Source organism: Myotis davidii, unplaced genomic scaffold (assembly GCF_000327345.1).
Source record: "Myotis davidii unplaced genomic scaffold, ASM32734v1 scaffold54, whole genome shotgun sequence".
NCBI lineage: Eukaryota > Metazoa > Chordata > Mammalia > Chiroptera > Vespertilionidae > Myotis > Myotis davidii.
In genome coordinates, this window is record NW_006287915.1 from 5,071,540 (window position 1) to 5,090,917 (window position 19,378).

At 39.3% G+C, this 19,378-nt stretch overlaps 1 protein-coding gene and 1 long non-coding RNA gene across 5 annotated transcripts in view; one reads left to right on the forward strand and one right to left on the reverse strand.

Moving 5' to 3' along the window:
• TSPAN8 (tetraspanin 8) overlaps positions 1-19,378 on the forward strand; it is a 49,079-nt gene that overhangs the window by 19,876 nt on the left and 9,825 nt on the right. For 3 of the 4 annotated variants that reach the window (XM_015561345.1, XM_006759741.2, XM_015561344.1), the window contains 4 exons: positions 11,271-11,333; positions 15,393-15,527; positions 16,954-17,028; positions 17,129-17,236. In XM_015561345.1, coding sequence (XP_015416831.1) covers positions 11,271-11,333; positions 15,393-15,527; positions 16,954-17,028; positions 17,129-17,236 — 381 coding nt within the window. Of the gene's footprint in view, positions 1-11,270; positions 11,334-14,345; positions 14,432-15,392; positions 15,528-16,953; positions 17,029-17,128; positions 17,237-19,378 lie in introns of all 4 variants that reach the window. The other variant, XM_015561346.1, reaches the window with a different exon arrangement.
• LOC107182472 lies at positions 8,084-11,331 on the reverse strand. Its single transcript, XR_001513188.1, has 3 exons — positions 11,241-11,331; positions 10,083-10,089; positions 8,084-8,094 (listed from the first exon to the last, which is right to left on the reverse strand). It is a non-coding gene; the product is annotated as an uncharacterized LOC107182472 (long non-coding RNA).

Genomic DNA, 19,378 nt, shown 5'->3' on the forward strand with positions numbered 1-19,378 from the left:
CCGTGATTCTTGCGCTCCTCTGGTCTGCTGTTGGGAGTCTGTATAATATTCGTTATTTCAGTCCGTGTATGTTTAATTTCTAGTTGGTTCTTTATCATAACATCGAGGGTCTCATTAGATTTGTTGAGGATCTCAATAACTTTATCGGCGGCTTCTAGACAGTTCTTGAGAGACCTTAAAAGTGTGGTTCTGAACTCAATATCCTCCATTGACAGTTTTGTCCTGTTTCTTTGTCTCCGCATTTTTTATACTTTCTTGGTGCACCCCCTAGTGGTCTTTGTGTGCAGCCTTCCTGTAGTTAAACCTTGATTGTTATAGTTAATACTAGGGGGATTTGACCTCCAGGCCAACTGGCTGTGAGAATCAGCTGTGTCTGCAGTGGGAAAACTTCTATCCTCTAGGGAGGTGCTAATCTAGCCTTTGCCTGAGGCTATCTGGCAAACGGAACTGCTCTGCGCAGGGCTTGGGCGGGGCGGGTGGTCACACGGGATCAACAGGGTGGGCTGGTGAGAGCAGTTATGGCAGCTCTCAGTTCCATCCCTAGGGGCTCTGCCTTACAGAATCCCAGCAACTGCTGCAAACCTTAGAGAGAAAGTTGCCTTCTAGTTCTGACCGAAGCCAGACAGTCCCGCTACTTCAGTTTGAGTCTGGGTCCCTAGAGACTCTCCTGGATCTGGAGCTCAGAGTCTGAAACTCCCTCCTGATTGAAAACACCAACGCGCCCTCTGCCGCCAGCCCGCTCTGCGCGTACTCTGTACCTCAGTGTTTCACTTCAGCACTGCGCCTCCTCTGAGTCTGGGTATGATATTCTCTTTCCTCCTAGTTGTAGAATTTCCACTCAGCCAGCCTCCCTGTGGTTCTGGATGATGTCCGTTCCATCTTTTAGGTGTATTTTGATTTGGTTGTTCAAGGCAGCAATCTCCTGCGTTAACCTATGCCGCCATCTTGGTTTTTCCCTTAGCCTCTCTCAGTTTTTATTTTAAAAAAGCAGCACAAATGTTTCTTACTCTTTACCCAGCAGATTTCAAAATGATGAGTTAAGTTTTTGGTATCAGACAACAGTGATAAGCAAGTATTTCTTTAAGTAGCCTATGAAGTAATACATTTAAATACCATCAGAGTTCTCATCCTCATTGATGTATAATTTATTCCATCTTTGGCCAGTGGGAGCATCCTTAAAAGTTGTCTCCTGAGTTCTTTTACCGTGATCCTTAGAACTTTGATAACTTCTTCACTATTAGGTATGACAAAATATTTCAGGCTCACTTCCCTATTTCCTGCCCCAGCCTGGACTCAGCTATTTTTCCAAGAAATCCTGATACCCATTTTTTAAGAAAACTGTAACCATTGTCTTTTCATGATACAGAATGCATCTCATTTAAACAAACCAAAATATGAATATGCCAATAAGTGCATGGCTCCTATTTTAATAACATGTCCCAAAGTACTCAAACCAGTAGCAATCCTCATTATGACATTGTAAAACGGTGGAAATATAGCGCTGTTGTAAAAATACAGCATACAAAGTGAATACATCAGAGGTCAGAATAAATAGGTAAGCAGGAATTTGGAATAAATCCAAATTTTAAACTACTATGATAAAGACAGTGTAAGAAATGGGTATGCCATAGGTTCAGCGGGATACACTTAAGAGCAGAGTTCAAAGTGAGTTGGAGACATCTGTACCATGCTGTTACTTGACATTACTGTTGCTTTCCTGGGGTGCTCTGATTATTTTATGGGTACCATTATTTCTTTGTTTTTCTGATAATGAAGACAAAGTCTGGTGCTGTAGATTTCAGTTAGACATTACTAACTTCCCTGGGCTAAAGGCCTTGTTCTTACCACCAGCAGAGTGCTGAGATCTACAATCTGTATATGAGCATCTTGAAATGGAGGCTTTGGGTGAGCAACAGTTATAAAGACCAATGATAACTTCTCAGCCTCCAGGCAACATGTTTTCATTCAAAATCTAGACAGCAGGAGCAGTCTCTGAGGTTAGCGAGCCTTTCCCATTTCTATTCTTCTCCCTACCCACAACCCAGAGTTCTCAGCTGGAATTTTACTGTCCTTCATAGGAAATTAGCAATTTGTCACATTCCCAATGTTTACTTACACAAAATTTCAAGGGTCCCACTGATGTGGTTTTCGTATAGATATCCAGGGCCTTATGTTTTCAAATGCATTCTTTCTGGTGTAACTTGTGAAACTAAGCCTTTGCAAAGTAGGGCCAGATGTTGAAATATCTGCAAGATATGCATATGATCACTTAAGTTAAACATACCGGCTTCTTTCGTGAGAGAACTTGAGATATGCCACACAAATATGCCGTGATTTCCATTTGTTAGAATTAGTAATTGAAGGAAAACATGTGTAAGTGAATATCGCTTCTAATCACTCATGCTAGAGGGTGGTGTGCGTTACAGTGACTTGCAAATGCTATAAATGATAGATAAATGATAGGTACAAAACCTATTTCTTTAGTCTTGTCAAAACAGATGAACTGCCCACATTTTCTCATGCTCCTCTCAGATAAGTCAGGCTTGGGAGTACTGTAGATGCTTCGGGTGTCTTAAGAGTCTGGGGAAGCATGGAGCACAGGACCTGGGGCCCATGGGTGCAGAGGAGCTATTGCCAGTGGCAGAGGGCCATGGGGAGGCCAGCCCTGTATGAAGGAAAGCAGAGTGAAGGATCATTACCAATGGCAAATGAGGTGAGGTAAGAAGGAGGAGCTAAGGTGTAAAGTCAAATGGATCAGCAAGTGAGGGAAGCCCCTGCATGAAGCAGTTTGAAGAGAGCAGCGGGAAGCTAGAGTTTGGAGAGTGTCCAGAAACCAGCATTTTGATGTTCATCATTGTATTTTATGTGGTGCCTGGGTCTCTAGATTAGATGTTCTGAGAGCAATTAAAAAAGTTGATGCAGAACAGACATAACTAGGAGATAGGCTGTATTAGAAAATAGGGCACAATTATATTTCATTCTGTCAGCTGATAAATTCCCTCAAGATAAAGATTTGACCATGGCAGAAACGTGTGAGCTTTGTAAATAAAGCAGTTGTCTGCCAGTATGCAATCAGTGTGGAACTGTTACAGTGACAAAAGGCACTGGAGCTCAGTGGTTGAGAGCTCAGGCTAACCTCAGCTGCTTCCTCACCAGCTGTGTGACGGGGAAGTTAGTTAACTTGTCTGTGCCTCACTGTTCCTCATCTGTAATATGGGGGTAGTAGTGGTATCTACCTCATGGGGTTGTTGTGAGATTAAGTGATTTAATTTCTATAAAGAACTCAGAATAACACTAAATAAATGTTTAAAAAAACAAACACTTCAGCCAACATTGTATAGGCATTTTAAAAAGATATATTTTTATTGATTTCAGAGAGGAAGGGAGAGGGATAGAGAGAGAAACATCAATGATGAAAGAGACTTATTCATCAGCTGCCTCCTGCACACTCCCTACTGAGGATCGAGCCCACAATCCAGGTACATGTCCTGACTGGGATATATAGGCATTTCTATGAGGCAAAAATATAAAACCATTGTGCACAGTGATGAATACATTACAGTGTTGGATTTTCAAACAGAAGAGGAGTAAGATGTCAGGTATATAGGCATTTCTATGAGACAAAAATATAAAACCATTGTGCGCAGTGATGAATACATTACAGTGCTGGATTTTCAAACAGAAGAGGAGTAAGATGTCATAAGGCAGAAATTCTTCTATCATAAATTAAGGGAATGGAAAGAAAGCATGTTTTGTAAATAGACAGACAGATTCAACTCCTGAATTCACCCATATCGCTTTGTGGCCTGGAATGTGTTCCCTGACTTTTCTGTGCCCTGGTCTCTGCACTTGTAAAATGAGCGTGATAATTTTCTTTTTCAGGATTCACTGAGATGTTTTATGAATGCCTATAACCAAGGATTGAAAGGCAATTATAGTTCAGTTAATGGTATTTTCCCCAAGTCCAACCATCATACTGCTTTTTAATTTAAAAGTATTGGAATCTGGTGTGATAGTATTTTATACATGATGATCTTTAAATATAATTTTAGTCCTCCTCTGATTCTCCTCTAGCCTCATAGTGCAAGAAATCTGTATAATCTTATAGCTAGAAGAATATGCTTACCCTAAATTCAACCTCTACTTTGCGCACCCAAGACCACAATTTCCCTCCCCAAATGGCCCTGTTTCCAGGGTCTGCACAAACCCTTCTGCAGGAGTGATCAAGAGGGAGCTATTTGCCAGGAATGAGAACAAATTGTAAACAGATCTGGCTTGCAAGCTGAGCTATCCCTACCCATTCCGTTATGCCCCTCAAAATTTAAGACAGAGCCGGAAGCGAGGGATGGGGGCCTGGGGCAGGATGCCAACCAAATGCTGAACATTCATCTCCCTTTATATATTTTGAAGTTGTGTGAATTTTAGTGATTTTAAGCTTCAGTTCAGGAAAGATAACCTGAAGTATGCTTACCCAGGACCTATTTGTGTCAGAAGGAGATGTGGTTGATTTCTTTCCCTTAAGCTTAGAGATATTTAAAGTTAGAATTTGCAGTAGTTATACGGGGTTCTTGGCTTACATCAGAGATTTAGGAAATGCACACGAATGCAACCATAGAGACATGCCACTGTGTATTTCACACATATTAATAGGGAAGATAGAAAACCCAAAATATCACTCGCAGTAGTAGAGCCTGCTACGAATTGAAGGTTTTAATTTACTCCCTTGGTTTAGAGCATCAGAAAATTCAATATTATCTGACAGCTGGGGCCATCTCTGTAGTAAGTCAGAATGGCATTAGGCCATACCTGCAGAGAAAATGCACAGCAATCTCCCTCCAACAGCAGATCTGAGAATTAACATCTCCCCTGTTGTTAGAGAGTGAGGCAAATTAATAAGAAATTAGAACAGGTTCAATAAAGAATGAATAAGGGCTGGCCAACATGGCTCAGTGGTTGAGTGTTGACCTAGGAACCAGGAGGTCATGGTTTGATTTCTGGACAGGGTACATGCCGGGGGTGCATGCGTGCTCAGTCCCTAGTGGAGGGCATGCAGGAGGCAGCCAATCAATGATTCCCTCTCATCATTGATGTTTCTGTCTCTCTCACTCTCCCTTCCTCTCTAAAATCAATAAAAACAATTTTTTAAAATAAAAAAAATAGTGAATAAGGGAAAATCAATATAAGTGCTGATTAAAAAAAACAAAAACCCATTGAACCAGTGAAAGGGAATGTCACTCTGAAGCCTTAGAGGACAAGTGCACACCCCTGAAAAAAACACTCCAGCATCCTGAAAAAGTATCAGGAAATTGGTATCCACATGCAATGCAAGAAATAACCCCCCATTAAATGGTGGCTGGAGGTCATAAGAGAAGATAAAGTTAACTGGGAAACCATAGGATGAGAAGAACAGGAAAATGGATAAAATAAAGAAGTACTTTGAGTAAGCCAGAAACACAATGATAGAATTAAAATCCACTCCAGAAATCAATCACATTACATGGAGACGGTAAAATAGAGTCCCAAATTGAGAAGCTCTGCCAGAGGAGAATCAAAAAGAGATAAATGATGGGAAAGGAGATGAGAGAGTGAGAGAACAGAGAACAGAACAACGATTGATTATATCAATTATATCAACAATCAATTATAAAAATTCTCATGAGCAATGATTTCACAGGCTATATTATCTTACTACAATGCAATTGAACTAGATGTTTGAGTCATGGTTAATAAAAGAGGAAGCTTGAAAATGAACAACAGTAGCACTGTCCCAAAATGTTAGGACTGTACTCATGATCTCTTGTGCTCTGGGTTATTGTATAAACAAACCTTGTGGTTCTCCACAGTATCCATTCGGATATTTTCTTATTCATTTGTGACCTCTCAGGAGCAGCATAAGATGTCCCTTAAGTTTATCTTAAAAGTGTCTATTTTGGATCAATAATGACATAGCTCATAATATACTCTTCCTCTTAGCACAGCACCATGCCCTTCTTCCATTTCTGACATTCTTTAAAAACACTTTGATAATCACCCAAATAAAAAGATAGGATTGAGAGAGAGTGAGTAAGGACGGTTGGAGGACACATTATCTGAGAAGAGGACAAAGGGGCTTGTTCTATACCATTTGTTTGTGCTCTGGATGTGGCTTCCCATTTTCTTCCTGCCCTGTATTAGTGGGCTTGGGCTGCCATAACAAGACAGTGTAGAGTTAGTAGGTTAAACAACAGATTTTTTTTTTTTCTCACAGTCCTGGAGGCTGGAAGTCTAAGATCATGTTTAAGATCTAATTTGGTTTCTGCTGAGGCCTCTCTTCCCAGCTTGCAAATGGCTGCCTTCTTTTGTGTTCTTATATGGCCTCTCCTCCCTCCATGTGTACAGAGTTAGGACTTCCAACATCCCAATATAATTTTGTCCACAGCATGCTCATAAGCAAACCAAAATTACCTCATTTCTTAGCATGCTGGCTCAGACCAACAGCATCCTAATTCCATAAAAAGAAAGATGTCCTGCCCTGGCCAGTGTGGCTCAGTTGGTTGAGCATTGGCCTATGTACCGGCCCGGTGTGATTTCCAAACAGGGCACATACGCAAGTTGCAAGTTTGATCCCTGGTCGGGGTAATTGTGGGAGGCAGGGGATTGATGTTTCTCTTTTGCATCAATATTTCTCTCTTTCTCTCTTTCTCTCTTCCTCTCTCTAGAGGAAAAAAAAAAATTCATAAAAAATATTTTGAAAAGGAAAGAAAGATGTCCCATGAGAGCCGAGTGACAACTGCAATAACTCATTGGGGGTTGGGATGGGAGTGGAAGTAAACCTAGTCAGTTCTGTAGTTCAGCTAACCTGGGGGCCCCACATAACCCATTTCCTTTTATAGTCTTATCAACAGAAAGGACAGAGCTAGACATGTTTTTCTTAATTTATATTCCCAATTATTTAAAACATTATAAAAAGACTCGTGGCCCGGTGCACATTGAATTCATGCACATTAAAAGGGAATTAATTAGAGGAAATATTTTAATACTGCTATTTGCCCTTTCTCTATAATAGAAGTGTCAGAGATGAAAGAAAATTAGTAAAATGTATATGAAAATCTTCCTCCTGTCAGAGTTTGGGGTGCACTGCGGGACCCAGAGTCAAGCTCCTACCGACCTGCACACTCCTCAAAATTGCAGGAGACCCAGACCCGGCCAGACCCACCCCCAATAGGTGAGATCCAGACCTGGCTGGCCCCACCCCTGTCAAGCCCCACCAGGCGAGGGGCACAGCCTCAGATCCCCTGGCTCGGCGTTGGACAGGAGGTGCATCCTCAGGTTCCCTGTCAAGCCCCACCGGGTGGGGGCTCAGCCTTAGGTCCCCTATCAAGCCCTGCCGGGTGGGGGGCTCAGCCTCAGATCCCCTGTCAAACCCTGCCGAAGAGGGGGCGCAGCCTCAGGTCCCTCGGCCTGGCGCCAGGGCCGGGGGCGTGGCCTGAGGTCCCCTGTCAAGCCTCACTGGGCAGGGGGTGCAGCCTCAGGTCCATGCTGATCGCTCGTTATGGCTGGTTACAGGAACCCCGCCTCTGCTGTGGGCTCAGCCATCTTGTGACGGCGTTACGCGTGAGGGACAATTTGTATATACCTCTTTGATTTATTGGATTGGGAACAAACCTTCAAATACAAACTGGAAAAGAGCTCCAAGAACTATTCTTACCAATCTAAAAACAATTGGGATAAATTAGGCTGGTATCAATCCTGACACAGATTGTTCTCGACAGAAAATCAATTTACTTTTAAAGTCATTTAACAGATTTATAAATGATTTCATGTTATTAAGACTCTGATTTTTACATATGAATTTCTTCAATAAGATGAGGATGATATATTTTGAGCGTTTATTTCTTGTTTTTAATGATAATGTTTGAAGAAGTGATGGAAATGATAGTTTGGCCAACTTCAAGAATATTGATCTAATTGGGAAGATTGAAGTTGGGCAAAATATTCTTGACTTCTGAAATAATTGAATACTCTTTATTTTTATTTTTAAAAAGACTGTAATTTGTTAGAGCAGTTTTAAGTTCACAGCAAAATGAAGAAAATACAGAGATTTCCCATGTACTCCTGATCCCCACACATGCATAGCTTCCCCCATTATTGATATTGCTACAGTGGTACATTTGTTTACAATTGTTGAACCAACATTGACACATTATAATTGTCCAAAGACCATAGTTTATATTAGGGGTCACTCTTAGTCTTGTATAGGAGTTTGAACACATGTATAATGACATTGACATATATCCATTCTATTATTATACAGAGTATTGATTCACAGGCCTAAAATCTTCTGTGCTCTGCCCATTCATTTCATCCTCCCTCCAGCAATCCCTGATTTTTGTTGTTGTTGTTGTTAATCCCTACCTGAGGATATTTTTTCCCATTGATTTTTAGAGAGAGTGGACAAGAAGGGAAGGAAGAAGGGAGAGAGAGAGAGAGAGAGAAATATCGGTATGAGGGAGACACACACACACACACACAGCAGACATGCACCCACCACTGCAACCCAGATATGTGCCCTTGACCTGGAATCTAACCTCAGTATTCTGTTGATGCTCTAACCTTGGGCAACACTGCCAGGGCAATCCCTGATCTTTTTACTTACCCCATAGTTTTGCCTTTTTCCAAATGTCATATAGTTGGTATCATGCTGTATGTAGCATTTTCAGATTGGCTTTTTTCACCTAGTAATATGCATTTAAGCTTTCTCTATATTCTTTCATGGCTTGACAGCTCATTTATTTTTATTTTTATTTTTTATTTTTTTAAATATTTTTTTATTGATTTCAGAGAGGAAGGGAGGGGGAAAGAGAATCATTGATCAGCTGCCTCCTGCATGCCCTCTAATGGGGATAGAGCCAGCAACCCAGGCATGTGCCCTTGACTGGAATCGAACCCGAGACCCTTCAGTCCGCAGGCCGGTGCTCTATTCCACTGAGCCAAACCAGCTAGGGTGCTCATTTCTTTTTAGCTCTGAGTAATATTCCATTGCCTGGATGTACATAAAGAAGAACATCTTGGTGGCTTTCAAGTTTTAGCAATTATGAATAAAGCTGCTATAAATATCCTTGAGCAGGTTTTTCAACTCCTTTGGATAAATACCAAAAAACATTATTGCTGGATCACATGGTAAGAGTATATGTAGCTTGTGAGAAATTGCCAGATTGTCTTCCAAGATAGCTGTACCACTTTGCTTCCCATCAGCAATGAATGAGAAATCCTGTCACTCCGCATCCTTAACAGCTTTTGGGATGGTCAGTGTTCTGATTCTGGCCATTCTAATAGGTGTGTAGTGGCATCTCATTGTTTTCATATCTTTCCTTTAAATGTTAATGTAACAGGTAATTGCCAGTGGTTGAGAAGACTAAAAGTTATCATTTGAGGGGGAAATATGATTGATTTCAAAAGATTTTGGAATAATTTGATGTCTAAATACATTGAAAACGTGAACTTACAGATCACATAGAAACAAAAAGAAAGTAAGGGTTTAAACAATCTTATACTCTTAGTCTCTTAGAATTCTTAAAATTTTCTTAATAGTGACATCAATAAATATCAGATAAGGATGATAATCATATCTATTTAGATAATTAATACTGTTTTTAATTAAATCTAAAAGCCAGAGCAACTATTAAGATAATCAATGTAAGCCTTCGTACAAAAGAAGAAAAAGAAAGAAAATATCAGTGAACAAAGAAAATAAAAAAAATCCAACTGCTATAAAATTACAGATAATACCAGAGAGTCTCATTATTATTTGACATAAATTCTTACAGATTTACTTATTAACAAAGAACTGCTAACATGAGTATTTTATCTTCATCTGCAAATGAAATTAGAACTAGGTTAGACAGGGAGAGGAAAAAAGGAGGGTTCTCGGGCTCCAAAGAATGGTTTGTATTTTACAGTGTGTGCCTATGAGATAATTAAATTGTACAGCTGACTTGGTGACTGGATAAAGAGCGTTGGTTTTCCATTGCATTCCTTATTTTGTAGGAGTAGAAGCATGCAATAGAGGCAGGACTGGATCAGCTGCAGTGCTGGATTTTCACGATATGACTGTGATCTGCTAAAGGTTCTAGTTTCTGTACCTGAAAAGAAGGGTTTGAACCTAGATGATTTTTTAGTTCTTTTAGGGAACACCGATTTTCGGGTTATTCAGCTACTCATGGCACTTGCTATTCCTCATCAAAGCCCTTGACTCTACTTCCATAGCAAACTTAATGAAAAGCCATTGGAAATGAAACTGTTGCTTTGGGATTCCAGACATGTGGTCCAACTGTGCATGAAAGCAATGATACTGCAGGGTCCCTGGGCTTTGGGGGGACTCAGCCAGGTCTGTGTCAGAGCACCATAAGGTCAGAATAGTCTAGAAAGTCCTCCAAGGCCTGCTGTATTTGGTATGTTACCTAGTTTGTTCTCAACATCTATATCTAATAATAGACCTTTGATTTTTTTTTTTTTGAGACCACAACATAAATATCTTAAAAAAAGAAAAAAAAACAACCCTAAAGACAGGGGTTTTCCTTACACGAAAGTAAAATGTGTTTCACATTTTATGTTTTGGCCTTGGTCCACATTAAATAATCTGGTAAAGTCATTTATGGAATTTAAGACTTTAAGTACTGTTCCTCATTGTTGCTCTTCTCCGAGTAATCTTTACTACCTAAAAGCTTATTTTAAAAGAGTTTATTTGGGTACAGAAAGTGCTATGAATGCTTGTTGCGTAACTGCAAATTTTGTCAAATGTTCTACTTTTCTTTATCTATCCAACTTCTTGTTTCTTGGATCTTGACTAATGTTTGGTAATTAGTCAGTTATTCTCCTTATTTTGGTCTAAGATAGCGTCTCAGAGACAATCTAGGGCCTAATAAGGCTATTTTATCCTTATCTAATAAGGATATTTTGTCTTTAAACTGTTGTGATTTATCTTTTGTAGGTTAAAATCTAGCAAAACCACCGAGTTAGGGTTGAAAAATGGAAAATCATTGTAGATGATTTTTTGTCCTAGACCTATGACTAGACTGTAGATGGGAAACATTATTCTTATCAAACTTACCAATTATGACGGATCATTTTAGCAGTTATCTGCATGGGAATATGCCCTATTTATGTCTTTTAGGGTTTAAAGGTATAATTAACAGACAGAGTATTGTAACCAGATGCCTGGGGGTATATGGGATAAGAGTTGCAGTTTATCTTAGTTGTACTCTAATATATGTTTTTTTCTTTTCCTGCAGCTATGTGGCATCTTGATCCTGGCATTGGCAATATGGCTACGAGTAAGCAAATTTGAGCAAGAGGTAAATAAATAAATACAAACCTCTCCTGTCCCTAAGTAGATCATTTTTCCTATAATGATGAGAGTTACGACTATAATAAATGTTTCTATAGCATTTTCCTTAACTGACTCATATAATTATTTACATTGGTAAGTGATTTTTTAATATACTTAAATTTAATTAATCAAAAGTACTCACTATGTGCCTGCCTGTGTTGGGCATGGATTAGTTCTTCTGGAGAATGGAGGTGTTATTTATCCCAAAAATAGGAAGATCGCAAAGAAAGTGGAGGTGGGAAGGGGCCTGAGTGGAAGTGAGCCTTTTCCTTCATGTGCTTAAGGCCAGCCTGAAGTGTAGCTGGACGATAATGATCACCTTTCCTCCCCACCAGGAATGGTTTTTGTAGTATAAGGTATTGGCAGTCATTTGGCTGATCCCAAGGTGGGGTGGTGGTCCAAAGGAAAGAAGGTAAGAAGTCCTCTTGGAGACTTTGAATCTGTGTTTGAAAGGCAGCAGTGTACAAAGATGGTTGGTAGTTACCTGTGGCCACCGGCAATGAGGGTAACTGCTGGTAACAGCAGGAGGCTGGTCACACTGGGGTAACTCAGCAGTGGGCTGGGGATTTCCAGCTCCTTGCTATCTAGATAGGATTAGCATGCCCCTTCCCCCTCAACACACACTGTGCATTGTCCTGTGGCAAAGCTCTTACCCAGATTTCCATAGGTCTAGAGGACGTTTAGTTCATATATTTAGCTCTGTGTCCAATTTTTGGATTCCACATGCACTGTTTCTGTTCCACATCATCGTGTCACAAATGTGGAAAGAATGTGTGTTTGGGGAAAAGGGTGAGGGTGTGTGTGTGTGTGTGTGTGTGTGTGTGTGTAGGAGGGGGTTCTATTAGTTTGACCCAACATCATGCCTGGCACTATTTCCTGCTTCCCTGCTTCCCTTTTCTCTCCTATCTTCTCAGAGTCATTCCACCCTTCAAAGTAATATCCTTACTGCCCTAGGGACAGTTTTCTTGTTCTTTGTTGTCTGGGCTTTTGCCACTACTCAGGATCACATTATCTATTGCTAGGGCCTTTCCAAGGAACTTTACCAAAAAGTTTCCTCTAAGAGAAATGCTGACTTTTATTTGATGATTATTAAGTTATTATTAAGCTAGCAATTAAGGTAATGCATTTTTTAATTAATTTTTTGTTTAATTTTTCAATTGACGTTTACATTCAATATTATGTTAGTTTTAGGTGTATATCATAGTGGGTAGACATTTATATAACTTATGAAGTGATCCCCCAATAAGTCAAGTCTCCTTTGACACCATACATAGTTATTACAATTCTATTGACTATACTCCCTGTACTGTACAGGTAAAGCATTTTCCATGAATTCTTATTATACTGTGGTGCAGCTAAATGCCTTTGGATATAGCCTAGTTGAAAGAAAGATTACAAGAAAATTAACACTTATTCTAAATGGATGGCTTTCCCCTTCTATCTTTCCTTCCTTCCTTCCTTCCTTCCTTCCTTCCTTCCTTCCTTCCTTCTTTCCTTCCTTCTTCCTTCCTTTTCTTCCTTCTGTCCTTCCTTCCCTTCCCCTCTCTCTCTCTCTTATTTATTTTCATTTAAAAGTATGATTTCTACCATTAGAGAAACCAGAGAATCACAGTGGGAATTAGCTGCTTCCTCATTCTGTGTCTTATCCTGTTGAAGAAATTGGGTGAGGGACAGGTGTGGCAACTAGTTGATAACATTCTAATCCATCAGGATTTCATGTGTTGTTTTATGCTGATAAATGTAACTGTAACTTCCTAATGGCCTTGGGCTTTGAACTTTGAGCCTGTTGATGGTATTTGAAGATGCACAGACTCTCTGTTTTCTAGAAACTGATGTCTGACTTTGAGTCTCAAATTAAAGCACAGAGATTACTCATAACAGCCACCTATTTAGAGGGTGCTTTGCCTTTTAAGATGTGTGTACAGCCTGTATTTTATTTTATTTTACTACTAGAGGCCCATTGCATGAAGAGATTTGTGCAATAGGCCTTCCCTTCCCCTGTCTGCCGGCACCAATTTTCCTCCGGCACCCGGGACCCAGGCCTTCGCTCCGGCCAGAGCCTTCAGTCTTTGCTCTGCCGCTTTACGCATAGGTATGCAAATTAACCGCCATCTTTGTTGGGTTAATTTGCATACTCTCCTGATTGGCTGGTAGGCATAGCAGGGGGGCGGTCAATTTACATGTTTGTTTATTATTAGGTAAGAGTCCTGGTTGATACGGGAACATTTTCTTTCCCCCCAGTGCTTCTGGTAAACAAATTTGGTGTTTAGTCTATTAAGAAATTACCCAGATTGAATGTATTAAAGAAGTGTCCCTGAGGATAAGAATAAATTCATAGAGCTAGACAGCATCTTTAGTCACATTTTGCTTCTTGTCCTCTGCCAGGTTCTAACCCTGAACAAAAGTCATTATCTTTCAGGACAACATTACCTAGCTTGACTTCTGTTAAATTGGCTTGATTTATATTTATTCAAAGTCAGTGACAAAGAATCCAGACTGTGCAAAGAACCAATTTTACTAGTGGAAAGCAGTGGTTGCAATTTTAGAAGGAGAAACCTGAGCATAAACACAGAAAAGAAGGATGTCAGAGAGGGTTAGGTGAATGTCTTTTAGGGTACCTCTTTGTACTAAAGTGCTCTTTTTGGGGGCATGAAATTTGACATTTTTAAGTGTAATAATATCCATGATGTTAACACCTTCAGAAAATTTGGCATATGAAGTTTTGAAGCTTGTTAAAACAACAAAATAACATACATATCAAATCGCATATATATCAACATATGAGTAACTCCATCTATTGAAAAAATCTGCATTATTAACCAGTACACCTAGCAAGTGGTAGATTGAGGCTAGGTGTTAAGAAGGTGATGAAGAAGAGTATGTGTGGGGAAGAGGAATGAAATTATGCAAGTTGTATAGCCTAACCCCCCACATAGGGACCTAAGATTTTTTCCCTTAACATTCTGTTACTTAACAGTCAGGCAAATTGAAGAGTTTTCTGGAAGACTCTATGGACTATATATCTTCTGGGAACAAGGAGATAGAATTGATATGAAATATCAGGTACTAGATTTTTTTTTTCTTAGTTTAAATTTTTTGTTTGTTTTGGCAAATGTATAGACCTGTGAAATTACTATTATAATCAATGTATAAAACATTTTATTAACCCCTAAAAGCTCCCTCATCCCTTTGCAGTCAGCTCCTCCTTTCTCTCCTACACAGCTAACAGTCATCCCCTGCTCTGATTTCTATCATCATAGTTTAGAGTTACCCATTCTTGATCATCATATAAATGGAATCATACAATAATCACTCGTTTGAATGTGGCTTATTTAGCTCAATAAGAGATTAATTCATTTTTGAGATCATTCATATTCTTGAGTCTCTCAGTAGTTTGAGAAACTTGGGCTTTATATTTCATTTAATTGCCATAGAAACACATGCTTTACAATGATACTTTTATGTATAAAACACAAAATATGCAAACCAAAGAGCACATCATAGGTGAAAGTACATGTCCTTCTAAATTTAAAATAATTGGTGTTTCAAAGCCTTTTACATTGCCTCCATCCAATATCCAGTTCCTCTTAGAAAAGTATAATGTTGGAAACATTATCCAGATAAGTAAAACCTTAATAGAATGTAAGCTCCTTGAGGGCAGATACTTTTGCTGGTGTAGATCATTAAAGTATCATATATATATATAGTTGATTTTTTACAGAGAGGAAGGTAGAGGGATAGAGAGTTAGAAACATCGATGAAAGAGAAACATTGATCAGCTGCCTCCTGCTCACCCCCTACTATGGATGTGCCCACAACCAAGGTATATGCCCTTGACCGGAATCAGACCCGGGACCCTCAGTCTGCAGGTCCACGCTCTATCCACTGAGCCAAACTGGTTAGGGGCAATCATTGAAGTATCTTAAGGTCCTAAGGCACATAGTAGGCATCCAATGGATTTTTGTTGACTAAAACACATCAAGAAAAGGGATTTTCAGATTTCTTTTTTTTTTTTTATTTTCAGTTTGTCAGTGAGGACGGTGGCATGCATCCTTATGTTGCTGTGAATATCTTGATTGCTGTGGGTTCTATCATCATGATTCTGGGTTTCCTGGGATGCTGTGGTGCCATGAAAGAGAGCCGCTGCATGCTTCTGGTGGTGAGTTCTCCAGCCAATCCCCACACCCACCCCATCGCCTGCCAAAAGGACTTGCCAAGACTGATGAAACTCTTGACCTCTGTTTAGCAGGTTTGATTCTGGAAGCTAATATGTTTAGCTTAGATTAGAGGGTACCCTGAGAGAAGACAAATTTCAGCATTCATTTATTCATTATTGCTGAGTACCTGCTACATGCCAGATACTGTGCTAAATGATGCAGAAGCATTAAGACAATTAGAACCCATTAAAGAAGACAGACAAATAAATAATTAGCTACTGTGGGAGTGGCCCAAGAAGAAAAGGGCAAGGATATAGGAGGGAACTTCAAGCCAGAAGCAGAAGTAAATAAGGTATTTGTACGGATGTGGTTGTGATGTGCTTTCTAAGAAAAAAACACCCTGGATTTTTGGAGGAACTATAGGGCTTTGGGCATGGCTGGCCTGTTTGGGGAACTGGTAGGCCTTGGGTCTGGCTAGAGTGGCAGAGGCTCTTTTGGTAAACATTGGGAGATGGGTCTGAGTATGGACTGTAGCAAAATCACATTTCATGTTAAGAGAGTTAGGTAATCTGATCTGTCACTTAGAAAGCTTTGAAGAGGATGGCTTCAGTCGGGCTAACCCACAGACTCCACTTTTAAAATAAAGAGTAGAAAATAATAAATGGTTATAAAAAACACATTAGAAAAACCATCACATATTTATTAGGTATAAATCTGACATAAGTGTTTATGAGAATTCACCTCAACTTGCTTCTCCCATAAAGTAAGTATTGTGTCATTCCCTAAAAAATATTTTTTAAGTGTTTATTATGAGGGAAGGTAAGGACAGCGTTTTAACAGAACTTTATTAGCATCCATAGTGGTTGCCCTTAGATTAATAAGGCTTCATTTGCAATTGGGGATTCAATTACTTGAAGAGGTTGCTTTAAAAATCAATTTCTGGGCTATAGTGATTTATGATTTAATTATGATTTAATTATGATTTAATTATGATTTAATAGATCTGAGGCTGGTTTGGGAATCTGCATTTATAACAAGACTGGGTGATTCTGATAGCGGTAGAAATGTTGTTTTGTAGTCAGTTCTGAAGTTTGTGTTTGAGGAAGAAAGAGGAGAAAGATAATATTCAAATAATTTCATCTGACTTTTGAAACTTTTCCCCATTCAACAGCATACTGATGCCTGCAAATCTATGAATAATTTTTCTTTTTAACTGCTTTCTATAGTCAGTCTTTGGTACAAATATTTCTCAGTAGTAATGGTCCCAAGAATTGCTTCTTGAGGCAAAGGTTAGAATCAATAAAGGACATGGTTACTACTTCAAATTGTAACATGACCTAGACTGTAGAATGAAGCACCATGCTGACATGCCCAAGATGTTACCGAATGCACTGGGGGATAATGTATGTTCCTTTTTCTCTTTTTCAGTTTTTCATTTGCTTGCTTTTGATCCTGCTCCTGCAGGTGGCGGCAGGTATCTTAGGAGTTACCTTCAGATCTGAGGTACGTGCACATATGATACTTGATAATTTTGGAAAATTCTGAAAAATAAAAATAATACCTTCTGGCATGAACAATTTTAACAATATTCTTTAATTTTCAGTATGAACAAGCCCTGAATGAGACTCTCCATAAAAATGTAGAGCTTTTGAGGGGAACAGATGAAAAAGCAAAGTCATTCCAGAAAAACCTGATTAGTTTTCAGAAAGAGGTAGGTCATTTGGGGAGTTAGACTTAGTTCCTCTGTGCTTACTTAATTTTCACAGGTGGGTTCCTTAAAGGTTGAAAAATCCATTTTGCAGATTTTCTGTCACCATGCAATAAAAAAAAAATCTGAGAACATTTCTATTTTTTTCCAGCATCTTACAAAGTTCTAAAGCAGTTCACAAGGACAGAGATTAAGAAGATATGTTCATAATAGATTAAGTTTCAGGGCCAAATCAATCATTGTTTTAATATTTATATTGTGCTTGGGCATTTGGAGAGTCTCTCTCTCTCTCTCTCTCTCTCTCTCTCTCTCTCTCTCTCTGTCTCTCTCTCTCCCTTTCTTCATGACCGCTCCCTCTCTCATAAAAATAATTATAATGATCATTTATTACGTACTAGGTACCAGGCTTTACATTTAGTAGCTCATTGAATCCTCACAACTCTATGAGGCGGATAATTATCTTCATCGTCTCTATTTGACAGATGAGGGGATTAGGGCTTTGAGAGGTCTGACAGCTAACAAGTGATAGGGTTGGAATTTGAACTCAGATCTGACTAGTTTATTCTTTTGAACCAGCAATTAACACCCCCACCCCCCATTTGTTAGTTAGTTTATTTCGGCTGCTTTGAAGGTATTCTCCTATTGGGCTCATGCCTAATAGTTTAACTTTCTGAAACACAGCTTCGTAACAAAAACACTCTAGTCCAGCCAGGTCTATCTGCGCAGGATGCGTGAAGCGGTTCTGCTTCTCTTCTTTTGCATTTTTGCATGGTTCCCCACCTTTGGAATGCACTCACTGCTTTTCTCTTGCTTTCCAAATATACATGTGCTTTAAGGCTTGAGTGAAATATTACTTACTCTGTGAAACTCCTTCTACCACAATTTCTTTATTCATAATCCCCATCATCTTAACTACATGTAGTATTTCATGTATGTCGTGGAAACTGAGAATCTTAGAGGAGAGCTGGATTTGATAGAACATTTAACCTGACTTCTCATTGAAGTGTTTTGTATCTATGTTCACACACCCGCTAATTAAATATGGAAGAGCTGAAAGTTCACCAGTTTTTCCCCATCCCACCTATAGCCATGTCTGATCATTTGTGTGCTCTTTCTTAATTGGACACAACATCTGCCTCCCTAGGATTTGCATCATTTAGTCCCATTCTTCTGGAATTTCAGAGGAAAAAGAAAATCTATGGATGGGCCTATATTCTGCAACTTTTTCTTTGAAAATGGCTATCATGTGACTTCTAAAAGCTTTGCCTTTCAAGTTCAAATATCCTTTCTTGAGCTATTTATCAGATGACTTTTTTTTGCCAGAGCATTACTCAGTCGCCATTTGGATAGACTCCCGCTTGTAAAAATTCTGCCGTAAGAATCATTTTCAAGAGCCAAAACCTGATATGAATCTGTCCCTGTGTAACTTTCTCTGTGTTGTGCTTTCTTAGCTTCCCCTTAGCTGTATCACTTGGTCCACTCCTCTCTGGATCATTCCCACCCTGACCCCCAGATTAATCAAGAAAGAATTTAGGCAATTCAATTCCTCCACTGAGTGGGATTGAGCATCCTTGACTCTCCCTGGTAGCTGACCTGGAATCAAATGTACTACAGTTAACCACTGGGTCTCTGGGTGGGGTCCTGAGTCATACTTATTACACATTCTCTGTTATCCAAGGTCTCAGTGCCAACAGTGGGGTTCTAAATGTTCTCTTTGTTGTAGTACAATTCTGAATTGTTTTCATTCTTATACATTAATCCTCTATCTGAAGTTCCTTATGTCATAGGACAGTGATGGCGAACCTATGACACGCGAACTCATTTTTTTGGTTGATTTTTCTTTGTTAAATGGCATTTAAATATATAAAATAAATATCAAAAATATAAGTCTTTGTTTTACTATGGTTGCAAATATCAAAAAATTTCTATATGTGACATGGCACCAGAGTTAAGTTAGGGTTTTTCAAAATGCTGACACTTGGAGCTCAAAAGGTTCGCCATCATTGTCACAGGACAATAGTTCCTGTTTATTATTCATTCTGAGGTTTTTTTTCTCTTTACTTTCTGTTATCCATCAGGACTTTCCTTCCTTCCTTCCTTCCTTCCTCCTTTCCTCCCTTCCTTCCTCCCTTCCTTCCTTCCTTC